Here is an 18,687-nt window from a genome sequence, read left to right as displayed (position 1 = left end):
AAACACATGCAGACACATATATAGACACACAAACACACACACACACACACACACACACACACACACACACATTGTAACATATACACATACAAACAGAGAGACTTATATACAAACAGAGACATATAGACAAACAGAGACATACAAACAGACTATACAAACAGAGACATATAGACACACATACTCACTTACCATTTCTCCTTGCTAACAGAATGACAGAAGAGCACAAAGTAGAGGCAGAGCCAGAGGCGTAGCTCGGTTCTCCAGCACCCTCCCTCCCCCAAGTTCTTTTCCGACATCTTCCCTCTCACCATGTTTGCTCTCTCTACTAATCAATGAGGTGTAATTTGAGCATACAACCATTTCAACATTTTACAAGCAATATAGTTATATAAGGGAGTTAAACATAACAATAAGTTAAAAGAAAATAAATTAAAGAGACAACACACAGCCCCCTGTAGATAGCGCCACACAGACCCCCTGTTGATAGCACTACAAACAGCCCCCTTGTAGATAGCGCCACACACAGCCCCCTTGTAGATAGCGCTACACGCAGCCCCCTTGTAGATAGTGCCACGCACAGCCCTCTTGTAGATAGTGCCACACACACCCCTTGTGGATAGCTCCACACACAGCCCCCCTGAAGATAGCGCCACACACATCACCCCTGTAGATAGCGCCACACACAGCCCCCTCTTGTAGATAGTGCCACACACAGCCTCCTCTTCTAGATAGTGCCACACACTGCCCCCTCTTGTAGATAGCGCCACACAGTCCCCTTGTAGATAGCGCCACACCCCCCTTGTACTTAGTGCCACACTGCCTTCCTTAGTGCCTTCCTCGTACTTAGTGCTGCACTGCCCCCCTTTGTACGTAGTGCCACGCAACCCCCCTCCCCCTTGTATATAGTGCCACACAACCCCCCTCCCCTTGTTCTTAGTGCCACACAAACCCCCCTTGTACTTAGTGCCACACAACCCCCCCTTGTACTTAGTGCCACACAACCCCCCTCCTCGTTGTACTTAGTGCCACACAACCCCCCTTTCCCCCCTTGTACTTAGTGCCACACAACCCCTGTCCCCCCATTGTACTTAGTGCCACTGAACCCCCCTCCCCCTTGTACTTAGTGGTACTGAACTCCCCTCCCCTTGTATATAGTGCCACTGAATCACCCTCCCCTTGTACTTAGTGCCACACTGCCGCCAGAGCGTAGAATGGTAGCAATAAAACTTGCAACGTTTCATCCAATGCTGGCTCTTTATCAATCATAATAACAGTGAATCAATGCACACTTTATATAGCATATAACATATGACATCACTTCCTGAACGACTTTCATATAAACAACAAGTGTATAACACTAAAAAATACATAGCAAGACAGATAAATATCCCCCATAATATCAACATGTTACATAATACCCAAATATATTTGGATCGCCAAGAGAAATACCTGTATATCAGTATATTTAAGCTCCTAATGCTTGCAGCATGCACAGCTCTCTACTGCGCATGTGAGGCCCTCCCTGTTATAAACATCCGGCGTCTCCCATCTCCAAGATAGCACATCGCAATCACAATGCGGACTGCGCATGCGTGCTTAAGATCGCCTATGCGCTTGCGTCTACTCACATAGCAGAGACATATTATGCCAAACAGCAGAGGGCTAGTTGCCAAGGCAACCAAATGACGCTAGCAAGTCGTCAACGGAGCACAGATCACATCTCTATTTTACCCCTACTAAGGATTGTGCGTGCCTCATCAAAAGAGAATACAGGTTAATATTACCAAAAGCTCAAAGTTAATATTTTAAATAAGCCATAGGGGAACAATTATGAAATATATAAATCATAAGCTCTAAGGCCTTAACATGTATATTAACTATAAGGTAGAATGGATATATACATAGTCCCAAATAATGGGATCAGAAGATATTAAGTCAATATAATAGCATTACATAATAGTGTTCAACCCCATTATTTGGGACAATAATAAGGCTTTTTAAAATTCAACAACTATAATCTTCGATGAGGCAGGCGGATAGTCCCAGGACGCACAGCAATCCGAGATCAAAACTAATCAGAAATTCTCAAGGCTTCCTTCATAATGTATTCCAAAATTAGCTCCCAAATAATGTGAATTACCTAAAATATATATATAAAAACAAGTAAGCAATTATTAAAAAAACCATCCGATAATTACCCACAATAACATGACCAATGGTCGGGCACTAGATCATAAATATTCTCCTAATGATTGTGTGGCCAGAGCCCTGCCATAGGGCACATGGTTAACAAATACCTGTAGTTCTGAACTCCCTATTCAACCCTTTAGGTTCCAGGGTATCCAATTCATAGATCCACTTCAATTCAAGTTTTTTCATGGCCTTTTCCCTGTCTCCTCCTCTCCTCATTGGGGCCACCCCATCGATTATTTTGAATCGAAGCTGCGAGATATTGTGTCTGTGTCTAATAAAATGTTCCGGGAGAGGCAAATCTACCTTCTTACTCCTAATAGTATACACATGGACACTGTATAACATATATGATAAAACTTAATTGACAAGTAAAAAACTGTTTAATCCTATATGTTTTTCCAGTCCTGGGACGTACAAAAGTATTTCCCTGCAGTACATTGTTGTAATTGCAACATCCAAGGCAGGGAAAGCATCCCTTCTTATTAATATTAGTCTTAGTTAAAGGGCCAATATCTGCACATACCAAGCGATAACTAACACTTTCCGCTCTGCCTGACGTGACTCACCTGACCGCATATCACTGACGTAAGGTCAGGTGACAGGTCAGGTGACTGGACTAGTCCAACCCCGGGCCGGCACTGACGCCAGTCAGAACGCCGCCGCAAAACCTCCTGCCTCCTCCGAAGGCTGATCGCTGCTGCAGCCGCCCGGCATACAGGGCCTATGTCAGCAGCGATAATCTGTTTGGTACAGCTGCTCTGCGTTGCCCCCTCTTCCCCACCTCAGAGTTGCGCCCGGGGCCCCGCCTCTCCCCCTAGCTACGCACCAGGGCAGAGCCCAGTGATGCCCCCTATATGCTGGGAGGGTGCAGTGCCCTGTGCACCCGTACAGGTCGCACAACCCTAAGACCGGCCGTTGCTGGCATCATGGGGGGCATTGTGGCTTGATCTGCAGGGGCAAATATGGATGTCATAGGAGGAATAGATGGTTGTGGCTAGAACTCCCGGAGGCAGTGGGGCTGACTTCGGGATATGTGTTGCTGTCATAGGAGCCATATGTGGTTAAAACTCATGGGGGAAACTGTGGCTATATCATTGGGGAAATATTGATGCTGGATCTGTGGAGAGAAATTTTAGCTGTTGTGGGAGCATCTGTATCATTCATGAGGGGCATATATAGCTGGTGCTCTGGGGAGCACTGTGGCTGGCTTGGGGACATCTGTTGCTGTAAGGGAAGGCATACAAACAGGAAACTAATACAATCCGAGAAGACGGCAACTGTGTTATAGGGTTTAATTGTTTGGTCACTATATGGCGATATTATTATTTAGTTGCGGTGTGGCGGTAATATTTTGTCATGGTGTGGAGGTATTATTTCATCACTGTGTCATAGTCTTAGTATTTGGTCACTATATGACTGTAAATTACAAGTATACTGTAGTGTATGTATATAGTGTATTTATGAGGGTCCAAATTATTTGTAGGGCTAAAGAACAAAACATACCTATGTGTAAAAATATGCAGTATTACACACCATTCACTAGTAAAATAACGAATCATTCTCAACCAACTATCTTCAACCCATGCACTCCCACTCCTCGGGCCCCAAGGTGCTACTGTTTTATTTTACATTCTAGCAATGCACCTCCAGTGGACAAAAGCTTATGTGCCAGTTATTCCTCTAACCACAGTATAATTTTATAGCATTCGTCAACGTTTGAATTCTGTTTTACAGTTTAATTAATTAATGAGCAACTTTTCTAATTTATTCTTTGTTTTTTTTCTTATTATATTTCAGCGTTCATACGTCTGCTGCTTTAAGACTAAAAATCTCCCAGGATTCATTGCCTTATGAATGTCTGTAGGGCTTGCACTAGTGATTTACATTCTATAATGTACTTTGGTGAAAATTAACTGTACCACTGCATTGTAGAAGTTCAGCTAAGCTAATAGGAACGTGCTTGGTGACAAGCTTGTCAATTGTTTCAAATAACAACCAGCAGAATTGAGAATGCAGCTCTGGACTATAATCTAGGCTGTAAAGGTTGTCTTCATATTTGTGGAGATATCTGCATGGTCCACTGATGCAATAACTGAAAAAAATACAACAAAATACATTTACTGATAGATCCCAAAAAAGATGGATCTTCAAGCTTTCAGACATAGGCCTCCAATATGGAAGTGCATGGAGTACAAACCTGTATTGCTCTCCGTATGATTCCTTCATGAGCTAAAGAGAAAAAAAACCTATGTAAAGAATAGAGGTACAAAATGTATTGATGCAACTGAGCTGGATAGAAACAAATGACTCTGCTAGAATATTGCTGGCGAGTTAACATTATATGAGAAAAAAAAATAATAATTGCCGGAGTGCTTCTTTAAATTAAAAGAATCACAGTTAATGTATTCTCTGATTGCGGTCATTTATTTTGTCTTTTATCTTCATCTGTCTTGAAGGCTTCTTCCAGCTAGTTTGTCACATGAACATTTCTATCTCCTTTCTTTAGCAACACATCTCTCCCCTCTCTCTGGTAGTGTCTCCACATATAACTATTAACCAATTAAAAGGCAAATGTAATGCCCCATAACAGTGTGATCATAGTGATGACAGCAATACTGCCACATCAAAAGTGTCCGGCAGCTGCTCCCGTAAAATAGAAACTGCCCCATATACAGTGCCTCCTATGTTCATCCATACATAGTGCTTTCTAAGTGTATCCATACACAGTACCGGCCAGGTGCCCCCATACACTGTACCTGTCAGGACCCACCATAAATAGTGCCAACCACAGAGTGCCCACATACATACATTACCATCCAGAAAGTACTCTCATAATTACAGTGCCTGTCAGAGAGTGCCCCTTTAAATAGTACCGTCCAAACAGTGTCCCATATATACTGTGCCTGCCAAAGAGTGCACTTATATACAATGTCTATCACCATAGATTGCCTCCACCTAGATGGCTATGACTACCCTGCACTGCAGCAGGGATAAAAAAATAAAAAAATAAAGTCGATTTATGGAGTTTTCCAAGATTTTCCAAAGTAAAATCATTTTTATGAAACTTATTAGTAGTTTAACCACTTAAAGGAATTTTCCCTTTTAGCAATGATGAAGTCATTATTTTTTCTATTTAGCAGTGGAGAATGTGAGTGGGGCTTCTTATCTTGAACCCCCAACTTTGTCTGCCAGGACTCAAAGGAGCATTTGGATACCTTGGGAGCAATTTGAAACATTTTAGAGAAGAATACAGTTCATTTACTAAAAATTTTGTTCACAGTAATCGCTGTGTCGGATTTTATAAAATGCGATAAAACTCAAACACCATCAAAATGGTATCAACTACTTCGTAATGCCAGGATCAATTTCATTAGAGGCAACAGTGGGGGTGCCAATCCACATATCTTGTCTAAAAATAGAATATGAAAATTAAACATTTTTCCATAGGCCACATGCACACTACCATATTTTGGTTCTGTACAAGTTCTGTAATACGAGACCTATATAAATCTATAGGTTCGCTATATACCTATTTATGACTCGGATGTCATATAGAAACACATGGGGGGTGTTTACTCTTGGATTCATATTCATAGGGTGGTGCATTACGAAGGTATTCTCCCCTAGAAGCAATGTTTCCAGTGGAGAACGCTCTCATAATTCAGTGCAGTACAGAGGTGCTATATGGCATTGCCTATGGCTTCATAGTGACACCGTTTGCCTCTGTACGGCCTCTATAAGCACATGACTCTGCCTTCAACGTAGAATCTCCCTATGAAATATAAATGTATGGAAAGTGATAAGTATAAACCATTAAATATTGTATATACATATTTCACTTAGACCAGGTTCACACAGCATTGTGTTGGTACAATCTTTGATGCTTTTTCGAAATAAAAGAAGCTTTTTTTGGCTCTAATCCACGCTAAGAAAAATACATCAAAAATTGCAGCGGAACTGCCCTGTGTGAACAAGGCTTAAGTGTTCAGAAAATGAACAGCAAATCTAACATAAGTGCTTTTGTTTTTTTGTGTATACTATGTATAGAATGATCTATTTCACTTTGAATTTGCATTGATGAAAAGTTTTTGAAATGTCCAACAAATCCAAACACCATGTAATGTAGCATATGTAGCTAACATCCTTCCTTACTTTCTGATGATGTGTAATGTTTCAGCCCCATAAGTAAATCTCAGTCCTCAGCCCTCCCTCATGGCTTCTATTGGGCAGGAGGCGGTGTTCTGCTGATCAGTTAAATTCTTCCCAAATTTTTTCTCTGGCTTGCAGAGACTGCAGATCTTGTGTGAATGTGTTTTACGGTGGAGTAGACATTTCCCCTCTAAACTCTTTTCACTGAAACTAAATATTAAAAGTGCACAGGAAACAGGAGTCGAGGAGAAGAATAAACACTGGTCAAAGAAAAAGTTGTGTCATTTCCTTCAGTCAGGAGTCTATCAATCCATACTCATCCCGTCCTCAAACAAAGGACCAAGAAGAACAAAATGAGGAAGAAAACTATGAACATCTGAACAAGCAGATGCTATAGGAGGACAGCTGATACCGTCAACATATAGAAATGGAGGTGTAAATGTTAGCAGAAGAAACAAGGTAATAACTAAATTGACTCAACCACCCCCTCCCCATTCTTTTACTGGTTTTATAGACTCCCACATTATCCATACTGACCAGAATGACCATACACTGTATGTACAGAAATGCATAGACATTATAGGTATGCTACATGATTTCTGGGATTCAGGTATGTTCTCCTGCAATAATGTTGTGGCACTGAAAAGTTGTAGAAAGTTCTAGAAAAGCATGGTTAACAATGCCTTATTAAAAAAAAAATTAAATTGCGGGGTATAGCATGAGACCACTAACTTTATGTAGTATATTGTGTATGATTACCCCCTTTTACAGAAAAGTTTTGATGACTTTGCTTCGGTTTTTGCTTCATTTTCCCACTAGTAAGGTTTACTTGACTTACAATGTGTTGCGTAGAGAAAGGTTTAACCCTTTAAGAACTGTGTTGTTCAAGTTCTCAAGAAGGAGCAAACATACTTAATTTCAATTCTGAGCTATGTTGATACAACTGAATACATGAACTTAGGGAGTAACATTGAATCATTTGTTCAAAGAGCCAAAACAGACTACCAAAAGATTTCAGGAAAGCAAATGTTCAGCTGTAAGGCAGAAGTTAGAAATGTTGGGGGAGTGGGGGAGGGTTGAGACATTCATGACTCAGAGGGATATTATATCTAGGGAGATAATAAAAATGGTCTGGTCTAAATTTTAAATAAACCCTTTAACTGGAGACGATACAAAAATATATGCTATATGCTATATATATATATATATATATATATATATATATATATATATATATATATATATAATATAAATGTATATATATTGTATATAGCAGCACAAGGATGCCCAAACTTATCTGGCCGATTGTACTATTAGAAGGGGCAGCTTAGACTAAACATATTACAAATTTAGTGCTCGGTTGAATGAAGTAAATTTTTATAAAACTTTTCGACTCTTTTTACCCTATACTGGAGCTCTAAGCAAAGGCTTTATGATAACATAAGTAACATCACATACGACATGACCAAAGCTTTGTGTCTCATGCCTCTGCTAACAGGTGAGATGCAATGGGATTATGACATCAAAGTGTAGCCCTGCCTCAATGCCCATGGTATTAAGTAGGACAAGTTTAAACAATAAGCAGGCAGCATGATACCTTGCACGATACAGAGGACTCCGTCCTCTAGAGGAACTGTATTGTTAGCAAATAGGGGTGGGGAATTGGCCCATGAGTCATGGAAAAAGGGTGGAGAGGAAAAAATCTTCCACTCAGTTCTGGGTGGCAAAGCCTTGCACCATATTGAGGGGGGCAGTTTGATCTTTGCCTTCTGTATACACCACTGTGTGTAGTCCTTGACTTAACACTATTGCCTCTTCTATAGCAAGCTTGGTCTCTTTCTCTGTAGGATGTTTAGGCATTACATATCAGGGTTTCCAGGATTAGACAATAATGGCCTATTATTAGGTCAAGCCATCAATGTGTGATCATGGAGGTCACTGAAGTACCTGACACAGAACCGCTCTCATCCATGAGGCTGTGCCTGGTTCTGCATATTAGTACTATTCACTCCGGATGTCCCTTCTTACTGCTGATTGATGGGGGTGCTGGGATCTGATCCCCACTTATTACATATTAATGGCCTATTCTGAGGCAGTCATAGGTATGCATCAAAGACTTCAACCAGGCCTATTTTATTATAAGCCTGGCCTCACAATATAAACAATATGAAAAGATTGTGTAATATCATTTGATTAGCTCAGCATTTACTGATCCAGTTGAATTTTGTATCAAAGACTGCAGGCTTTAGACTTAAATAGGTTGGCAAAAAAACTACAGTGGAGAATCAATCTCTCCATCTAGGTTATTTTCTGATATGCTTATATCTTAAGGCTACACATTTGACAAGACAAGGAAACTTTTTTACATAAGTTAAAATATGCACCGAGTTTCAGGCTGCAATCTCCATTTCCTATTTTCAGCCACACCCCCACCCCCCCCCCACCCCCTGATATTCAGTTTGCAAATTGCTTCTAGTTTTAAACTTTGATCATGTGTAGGCATGCCCTTCACAGCAATGCTGGGCATGATTCTGTAAATTGAGGATGCGGCACTCTCCGCTAGCTCTCATAAACTAGCACAGCTTCACTTCTGTACTACTTTCCACTTCTGTAGACTCCCTCTCTACATGAACTAGCTCTCATGAACTAGCACAGCTTCACTTCTGTATTGCTTTCCTCTTCAGTAGACTCCCTCTCTACACTCTGATACAGCCTGTGTGATCCCCTCCCCCTGCAGACTCTTTTGTAGGTGCTATCCTCCCTCTCTACACTCGACTTTGCTATTCATTCCGTCAAAACGACGGAACCCTTGCACAACGGAGACAAACGGAAACCATTTGCATCAGATACGTCACCATTGAAATCAATGGTGATGAAAATGGAAACCTATGGTTTCTGTTTGTTTCAGTCAGGGCTCCGTTCTGACGGAAATCTCCCACAGAATGTCAGAGCGGAGCCCTGACGCAGATGTGAACGAAGCCTTACCATTTGCACTGTTGAATATATGCGCTTATCATTATTGTTATTATTATTATTATTATAAGTACATTCACTGATCCATGACTTATTTTTGCCAAGACCATAGTGTAAATAAACACATGAAGGTGAAATGTAAAGAGTAATGGCTATGTGTTGTCTGTGTTTGTAAGATTTTACAGCGGATTCCAAACACATTCTGCCTATTTTATGTCTGGTATATATGTACAATATATAGCTTAAATATGTAGCTGTTGGGATGCAGAGGTACCAGCTATAACAGGGACCCTATTTCTGGGGAGCCACAAGCTGCCCTGCTACACCATGGGATAGCAGCACTAGATGCAGGTAGTATGAAGCCATAATCACTTATAGTATACCTCCCAACCATCCCGGATTCAGCAGGACAGTCCCAGATTCCAGGCGGTGTCGGGAGTATGTCCTGCTTTCAACTGTATCTGTGTCCTCAGGATGCAGATACAGTTGAACCCAATTCTGAAGCAGGGAACCATCAGCTCCCTGCTTCAAAATTAGTTCAGAGCGGAGGCGCAAATGGAGCTCATCCGCTCACCGAGGACTCCTCGGGTACAGCACTTCTTTAAGCGCTGTGCTCGGGGAAGCCCTTGACATCACTGTCCATATATGAACAGTGACATCAGTGGCTGCTTCTTGAGTGGAATCCCCATTTTATATAATCTGGCTGGGGATTCCGCTCCTAGAGGTAAACACATGAGGTTACTGTTCATATATGGACATTGATGTCACGGGCTACTCCTTTAGTGAAAACCCCGGCCAGAGTCGGCAACGGGGATTCCGCTCAAGGAGTAGCCACTGATGTCACTGTCCATATATGGACAGTGGCCTCAGGGCTTCCCTCTAGGAGCAGAATCCCCGGCCTACGCTCTGGCTGGGGATTTTGCTCCTAGAGGGAGTCCCAATGGCACTATCCACAGGGGTGGCTCTATCTTCAAGGGGGATGTGGCACTATATACATGGACACTGTGGCACTATATAGGGGCACTATCTACAGGGGACATTGTGGTCCTATCTACATGGGCACTATCTACATGGGCACTGTGTCACTATCTACAAGGGCACTGGCACTAGGGATGGCTAAGGTGGCATTATACTGTATAAGGGCAGCTAGGGGGCATTATAACGTATGGGGCAGCTATGGGGCATTATGCTTTATGGGGGCAGCTTTGGGGGCATTAAGCTATATGAGGGCATTATACTGTTTGGGGCAGCTATGGGGGCATTATGCTGCATGGGGGCAGCTATGGGGCATTATGCTCTATGGGGGAATTTGTTTGGGCATTATACTGCATGGGGGTTTCTGTATGGGCATTACACTTCATGGGGGCATCTGTATGGACATTATAATGCATGGAAGAATCTGTGTTGGCATTATACTATATGGGTCATCTGTGTGGTCATTATACTGTATGGGGGATATCTGTGAGGCATTATACTGTATGGTGGCAGCTATGGGGCAATTATACTGTATGGTGTCAGCTAGGGAGCATTATACTGAGTGGGGGCAGCTATTTGGTATTATACGGTGTGGGAGGCACTATGGGAGCATGATACTGTGTGGGCTGAACCGGGTGTGTATGGGCAAGGATTGGGTGGGATAGGTGGCGGGGCTTAAAAGAAAAACATTTGCTGCGACGCTCTGTGCGCGCCGCATCGGTTGTCCCTCTTTGTGTTACTTGAAAGTTGGGAGGTTTGCTTGTAATGTTTATTGTACAATGAAGCAATCCCGAGGTACAGAGCTATCCTACTAAATTAATGAATACTTAATTTGATATTGTACATAGATCTTATACAGCAAGATGCAATGTCATTGAAACATAAAGCTGCTGTTCTTTAATCGATGGAACCAGGTAGCCTTGGCACTTGGATACAATAGCTAAATAGTCTTGTTAAGGTAAGAAAAAGAAAAAGTAGAGGAAAATATTGCACACCCCTAAGGCTGGCCCTTCAAATTATAAAAAATTGGCTGTAGGTTTCACATCAGTATTTCTTAGTTACATCTGTTTCTAGGAAAACTAGGTGACGTCCTATAGGCCCATCATTACAGCTTTCACAGGGGTAAATACTAAGTTTAGCCAGACTGAATGGCTAACCTGCTTAGTTACACGCTAAAATGATATCCTATATTGCAATTTGCTACAATACTAGACACATTTTTTATTTAGATATCTAGGCAAACATAGGGTGACAACCCTATTGTAGCTATAACGGCAACTTTTGGAAAGCAGGGAAAGACATTTACATCAGTTTGTGTCAGGTTTTTCAAAACGTTACCCAATTGCCTATAGCAGATTATGACTGATCAAGCTATGCACAACTTCGCAACCAAATTTTTTTTAATTGTCCAAATGCATCTAAAATGAAAATGAATCAACTTTCCCGTAGGTATTGATTAGAAATTTCCTTTCATTTGATTTCTATAGCTCCTATGCAAACCTGTGTCTCCATGGTGACAGACATCAAACAAACCCTTTGTAGTCTGATCCTGCAGTCATACTCCCTTCCATGCATCCCCTATTTCTTACTAACCTATCAAATGTATGTTAGCAAGACATAAACTACTGATGGGAGGCAATATGATTGCAGAATCCAGCTACAAGATTTTTTTATGTCTGTTGGGTACTTTATATACGCCAAATAGTGTTAAAATGAATAAACAGTATCATGTATTCCATATGTATACATTTACACTTAATCCACTCAAAATCTGAAAAAAATCAGGTTTTATCACAGTTAAAGGGGTTGTCTCAGAACAAAAAACCCTGTCCATATGCCCTATTAGGGCATATGATTTATTTTTCTAGGTTAGAAACAAAACATTGTAGGCTAAAATGCGAGATAATTTCTATATAAAGGACTGCCATAAGCTTGCAGGCTCTGCCTCTAATATATTATGCTACAGTAGGTCAACCTGTCAAACCTTTTGATTACCATTAACCAGTATAAATTCCCAATTATGATAGTTTTTTCAGAGAACTGTTATTACTATGTACTATCAGACTTTTTGTTACTGTCTATTGCAGATAATAGGACAATGAATTGGACTCTAATATTACGTTTGGCAATCCTGCAGACGGTGTGTTTAATATGCACTTCTGACCATCAAAGGAGAGCGTCTCAGAGGAACAGTGGAGCTAACAGTACATCACACAATGGAAGAACACTACCTTCTAATAGACAGCATGGCCATTTACTTAACAAATCTATAAATAGGGGTTTAGTTAAAAGAAATTTGACACAAACAATGCAGAAAGATGAAGGCCAAACTCAGGTTAAAAGGGCCAATACACATCTAAGGCCTGGTGTGAGACAACCACAAGCTAGGATGTTGAAGGATGACAGTGTAACATCTGCACGTTCTAGAACAGCACGTTTCCCATCTGCCACAAGTTCACCTAATATTCTTGCTAGCTTTGCTGGGAAAAACAGAGTATGGATTATCGCTGCTCCTCATGCATCTGATGGCTATTACCGACTTATGATGAGCCTTCTGAAAAATGATGTGTATTGTGAACTTGCTGAAAGACATATTCAACAGATTGTCATATTCCATGAGGAAGGAGAAGAAGGAGGCAAAATAAGACGAATTACAAATGAAGGAAAGATCTTAGAACAGACTCTTGATCCAGCGATTGTACCAAAAATGATGACTTCTTTAAAACTAGAAAAAGGAAAGTTTGGTATGGTTCTTCTTAAGAAAACTTTGCAAGTAGAGGAAAGGTATCCTTATCCTGTTCGTCTAGAAGCAATGTATGAGGTTGTTGATCAAAGTCCAATTAGGAAAATAGAAAAACTCAGACAAAAAGGTTTTGTACAAAAATGCAAAGCAGCTGGAGTGGAAGGACAAGTATCTGAAGAAGGTGAGAGTGGGGGTAGCAGTAGTGGAACAAGTGGGAGTAGTAGTAGTAGTAGTAGTAGTAGTAGTACTAGTAGTACAAGAGGTACAAAGCCTACACCACCCAGTGAAACTATTAAAGTCTCAGTTAAAAAGGAGGGACCAAGAAGAAATGTAATCCCTACAAGGTCAACTAGGCTTAGATCTACAAGAAAGCCTTTTATAGCACCATCAACACCTTCAACCACAATTAAAATAACAACTATTGCTCCTTCCACAAAAGCCACTACACGCATATTAACTACACCTTCAAGGCCACCAACAACAGTGCCAACAACAGTACTTCCCACAACTCAAAAACCATGGTCTACTAAGTCTTTTACAACTTCAGAGTCTCACAGATTGCCTGTGCAAGCTGAAGTAACAACACAAGATCCAGAAACAGTAGGGCACTATTTTCCTGTGAGAACTGATAAACACAGAGATAGACAGTATGTGCAGACAGGAAAGCACTTTGCTACTACAAGCAAAACAAACAAACCAATGGTCCATGAGTCCCACACAGATGCTCCCGTTGTTTCAACAACCACTACAGAGCATTATACAAAAGAAAACATGGTGCGGTTTGGGGATAACCGTACAGATAGAAAAGATCACAGTTCTCATGATGTCACACCAACTCAAAAGAGACCACAGAAGACTAAATCATCTAAAAAGAAAGTGGTTGAGAAAATGTTTACCAATGAATACGATGTTAAATTTGACCTTGGCAAACCCACAACATCACAGGTAGAGGAGACCATAGAAGAGGTAAACATTCCACCTAAAAAAGGAAAAGAGCAAAAAAAGGAGGAAAAACCTGAGAAGACTGATAAGAAGAAAAAGAAAGTTGACAAGTCAGAGAAACCTCCAAAGAAAGAAAAAGCGCCTAAAAAGGACAAGTCAGATAAAAAAGTTAAACCAGAAAAAGATCGTAACAAAAAGAATAAGAAAACAGGCAAAGGTGACGAAGAGACATATGTAAAATCAGGGAAAAAAACAATTGCAGAGGCCCCGAGAAGATCATTGTCAACATTCTTGGAAAACTTTGAAGGCAAACGAAGACTGTTGGTGAGTCTTTACAACACTTAACTGAGACATAACCATTTTATACTGTGCAATATTATCAGTGTTGTTACACAGATGAATTGTTGAGTTTGTAGCGAAAAGCTTGTATTTTTTTGGAACGAAAATTTAGATAATGATAATAAGTTAAAAGTGTTTCCTACAGTTTATAATATATGTCTTAATTGTGGAACTGCCGTATTTGTGAATATCTACAGATGAGCAATGCATGCATATGGTAGAAACTAATGTACTTATTCTTCATTTGGGGATGTAACAAACACAAAACTAATGATAGCCATATGGATACCAGCTGATTTAAAAGTCTCCCAAAACAATAGGACCAATATAAAAACATCAAATGTATTTAATAAATGTGTATCACAAAGTGTTTTAAACTTTAAAACCTAACATTTTCAACATATGTTGTAGAGAATCTGAGGATCACTGGAAGATAAACCCACCAGATGCAATTATGGTATAAGCTACACAAAAAATGTCCACTCTGTGGGGGGTCTAACCCCTGGGACCCTGATTGATTATTAGAACTAAGAGGCTCCACCACTCTTCTAAGCACTGTGCCGCCTTGAGACTGACGATCTTCATTCTAGAGACACGAGGTCAGCCCATTGATTGTAATGTGCTAATCCTGCGTTTCCCAAGTAAAGTTGAATCTGGCCACAAGAGCTGACTGACTCTCTAGGGTATGTTCACACACTTAACAAAATACGACTGAAAATACGGAGCTGTTTTCAAGGAAAATCAGCTCCTGATTTTCAGCCGTTTTTTTTAATTAACTAGTGTTTTTTGCAGTGTTTTTTATGGCCGTTTTTCGAGCTGTTTTTCTATTGAGTCAATGAAAAACAGCTCCAAGAACGGCTCAAGAAGTGACATGCACCGTTATTTGAAAATGAGACGTAAAAAAAACTCCCTGTCGGAACAGAACACCGTATTTCCCATTGAAATCAATGGGCAGATGTTTGTAGGCCTTCTGCTTCCGATTTTTCAGCCGTTTTTCGGGATGTTTACGGCCCGAAAATAGCCCGTGTGAACATACTCCTAGAGTGCTGCAGGCCCTTTTTTTTAGTGATCGTGGGTGTTTCAGCAGTCAATCGCAAACACCAATCATACAATCATACGCAGGGGCGTAGCTAAAGGCTCATGGGCCCCGATGCAAAAATTCTTACTGGGGCCCACCCCCCCCCGCAAACTTCTCATGGCCGACGGTCTGCAGCTTTCAGCTGCATCGCTGGGTCTCCTAAGTGAATGCAGCACTAGCAGCCGGGGCGTCACTAAGGCTGGGTTCACACTCCCTATTTACGGACGTAATTCGGGCGCTTTAGCATTGAATTACGTCCGAAAATGCGGCTCAAAAGCGTTGGCAAACATCTGCCCATTCATTTGAATGGGTCTTACGATGTTCTGTGCCGACGGTCATTTTTTTTTACGCGCCGCTGTCAAAAGGCGGCGCGTAAAAAAGACGCCCGCGTCAAAGAAGTGCCTGTCACTTCTTCAGACGTAAATGGAGCCGTTTTCCATGGACTCCATAGAAAAACAGCTCCAATTACGTCCGTAATGGACGCAGCGAAAGACGCCTGCACATGCCATTACGGCTGAAATTACGGTGCTGTTTTCTCCTGAAAACAGCACCGTAATTTCAGCCATAACAGACGCTGCCGTGTGAACATACCCTCATGACTTAAAATGTCAGGGAAATAGCCCCAATACATATGTGTCCGCCCAAAAAAAAGTGTGTATAGGAGACATCATAGCATATCTATAGCACTACGACCCTATAAACTATGGATAGGATTAGATACAGTGGCTCAGCAGACAGTATCACACATGACAGGATTAGATACAGTGGCTCAGAAGGCAGTATCACACATGATAGGATTAGATACAGTGGCCCAGCAGACAGTATCACACATGATAGGATTAGATACAGTGGCTCAGCAGACAGTACCACACATGATAGGATTAGATACAGTGGCTCAGAAGGCAGTATCACACATGATAGGATTAGATACAGTGGCTCAGCAGACAGTATCACACATGATCGGATTAGATATAGGGCCCAGCAGACAGTATCACACATGATTGGATTAGATACAGGGCCCAGCTCGCTGACATTGCGTCTCCAGCGCTGGACCCAGGATAGGTAAGAATAATAATTTTGCTTCTTTATGTGTTACTGATTATTTTTGTGTGTTTGTGTTTTTTTTACAGGTTCGGTTGTTGGACTTCGGATTCGAGGACTTCAATGACGGCGTTTTTTTTATTCTCAATAAAATGGTTAATGAGGGTTGTGTTTTTTTATTTCAATAAAATATTTTTTCTATGTGCTTGTATCTTTTTAAACTTTATTATCACCGCCTTAGTAATGGCCGCTGGCTGATTGACAACCTCCATTACTAAGGCGAGGCTTAAAGAGGCTCTGTCAGCAGATTTTGCAACCCCTATCTCCTATTGCAGCAGATCGGCGCAAAAGTACAACTGGGCGTGTTTAAAGTAAAAGTACAACTGGGCGTGTATTATGTGTGTACATCGGGGCATTTTTACTTCTTTTACTAGCTGGGCGTTAGGAATGGGAGTGTATGATGCTGACGAATCAGCATCATCCACTTCTGTTCGTTAACACCCAGCTTCTGGCAGTGCAGACACACATCGTGTTCTCGAGAGATCACGCTGTGACGTCACTCACTTCCTGCCCCAGTTCCTGCATCGTGTCGGCCACATCGGCACCAGAGGCTACAATTGACACTTTGTGTCTCCTTTATTTCCTCATAGATTGTAAGCTCTTGCGAGCAGGGTCCTCACTCTCCATGTTTGAACTGTAAATGATCTTTGTCACTATGTAATGTCTGATATTGTTTGTTTCATGTCCCCTCTAAATTGTAAAGTGCTGCGTAATATGTTGGCGCTATATAAATAAAGATTATTATTATTATTATTATTATTATTCTGCAGCAGCATCAGCGTTTGCAGGTAAGTAGCTACATCGACTTACCTGCAAACGCCGATGCTGCTGCAGAATCAACTGTAGCCTCTGGTGCCGATGTGTCCTCGCTCGTCCGACACGATGCAGGACCTGGGGCAGGAAGTGAGTGACGACACAGTGTGATCTCTCGAGAACACGCTGTGTCTCTGCACTGCCAGAAGCTGGGCGTTGTGTAGAGAAGTGGATGATACTTCTCGTCAGAACGCCCAGCTAGTAAAAGAAGTAAACACGCCCAGATGTAACACACATAATACACGCCCAGTTGTACTTTTACTTTAAACACGCCCAGTTGGACTTTAGCAAGCCTCATTTGCATAAATACAAAAATGGTCATAACTTGGCCAAAAATGCTCGTTTTTAAAAAATGAAAACGTTACTGTAATCTACATTGCAGCGCCGATCTGCTGCAATAGCAGATAGGGGTTGCAAAATCTGGTGACAGAGCCTCTTTAATGTTAGCCGGTGCAGAGGCTACACTAACCCCCATTATTACCCCGGTACCCACCGCCACCAGGAGTACTGGGAAGAGCCGGGTACGACCCTGTACCCGACCATCTGTAGTGACGGGCAGGCACCGGGGTGGCCGCAGGCTGGTAGTATTAGGCTGGGGAAGGCCAAAAACAGTGGCCCTTCCCACCCTTGTAATGCTGCCTGCTGCTGCTGTGTTGTATCTGGCTGGTTATGAAAATTGGGGGGGACCCCACATCGTTCTTTCCAATTATTTATTTTTTTATTTTTTTTTAAATGACGTGGGGTCCCCCCCATTTTTCATAACCAGCCAGATACAATAAAGCAGCAGCAGCCTAGCATCACCAGGGTGGGAAGGGCCACTGTTTTTGGCCTTTCCCCTCCTGATAATACCAGCCTGCGGCCACCCCAGTGGCTGACCATCACTACAGATCGTCAGGTACTGGATCGTACCCGGCTCTTCCCAGCACCCCTGGTGGCGGTGGGTACCGGGGTAATAAAGGGGGTTAGTGTTAGCCTCTGCATCGGCTAACACTAAGCCCTGCCTTAGCAATGGATGCTGTGAAATCAGCCGGCGGCCATTACTAAGGCGGTAGTAATATAGTTTAAAAAAAACCACAAAGACATAGAAAAATATTTTATTGAAATAAAAAAAAAAAAACACACAGCCCTCATTAACCATTTTATTGATAATAAAAAAAAAGCTGTCATCGAAGTAGTCCTGGAATCCGACGTAGTCCAACGACCGAACCTGTAAGAAAACACACAAAAAATTATTAGTAACACATGTGTTAGGCTTAGATACAGGGCCCATGTGTGATACTGTCTGTGGGACCCTGTATCTAAGCCTACCACAACGTAGGCTTAGATACAGGGTCCAGCAGACAGTAATCTTATACAGTATAAGATTACTGTGTGCTGGGGC

At 41.7% G+C, this 18,687-nt stretch overlaps 1 protein-coding gene and 1 long non-coding RNA gene across 2 annotated transcripts in view; one reads left to right on the top strand and one right to left on the bottom strand.

Annotated features, from left to right (window-relative positions):
• Positions 1-3,365: 3,365 nt before the first annotated feature.
• Positions 3,366-18,687, bottom strand: part of LOC142743293 (uncharacterized) — a 33,007-nt gene continuing 17,685 nt past the window's right edge. Inside the window, exons 2-3 of the long non-coding RNA XR_012881537.1 lie at positions 4,391-4,422; positions 3,366-4,285 (exon numbers count right to left, since the gene is read on the bottom strand). This is a non-coding gene — a long non-coding RNA (uncharacterized LOC142743293). The remainder of the gene's footprint in view (positions 4,286-4,390; positions 4,423-18,687) is intronic.
• Positions 6,485-18,687, top strand: part of CCDC80 (coiled-coil domain containing 80) — a 101,183-nt gene continuing 88,980 nt past the window's right edge. The window contains exons 1-2 of the mRNA XM_075853911.1: positions 6,485-6,801; positions 12,378-14,299. Of these exons, the coding sequence (XP_075710026.1) occupies positions 12,389-14,299 (1,911 nt within the window). The 5' untranslated portion in view covers positions 6,485-6,801; positions 12,378-12,388. The remainder of the gene's footprint in view (positions 6,802-12,377; positions 14,300-18,687) is intronic.

The sequence above is a fragment of the Rhinoderma darwinii genome, chromosome 2 (genome assembly GCF_050947455.1).
Source record: "Rhinoderma darwinii isolate aRhiDar2 chromosome 2, aRhiDar2.hap1, whole genome shotgun sequence".
NCBI lineage: Eukaryota > Metazoa > Chordata > Amphibia > Anura > Rhinodermatidae > Rhinoderma > Rhinoderma darwinii.
The sequence above is the reverse complement of the archived record's forward strand: the minus strand, read 5'-3'. Positions and strand labels throughout refer to the sequence as shown.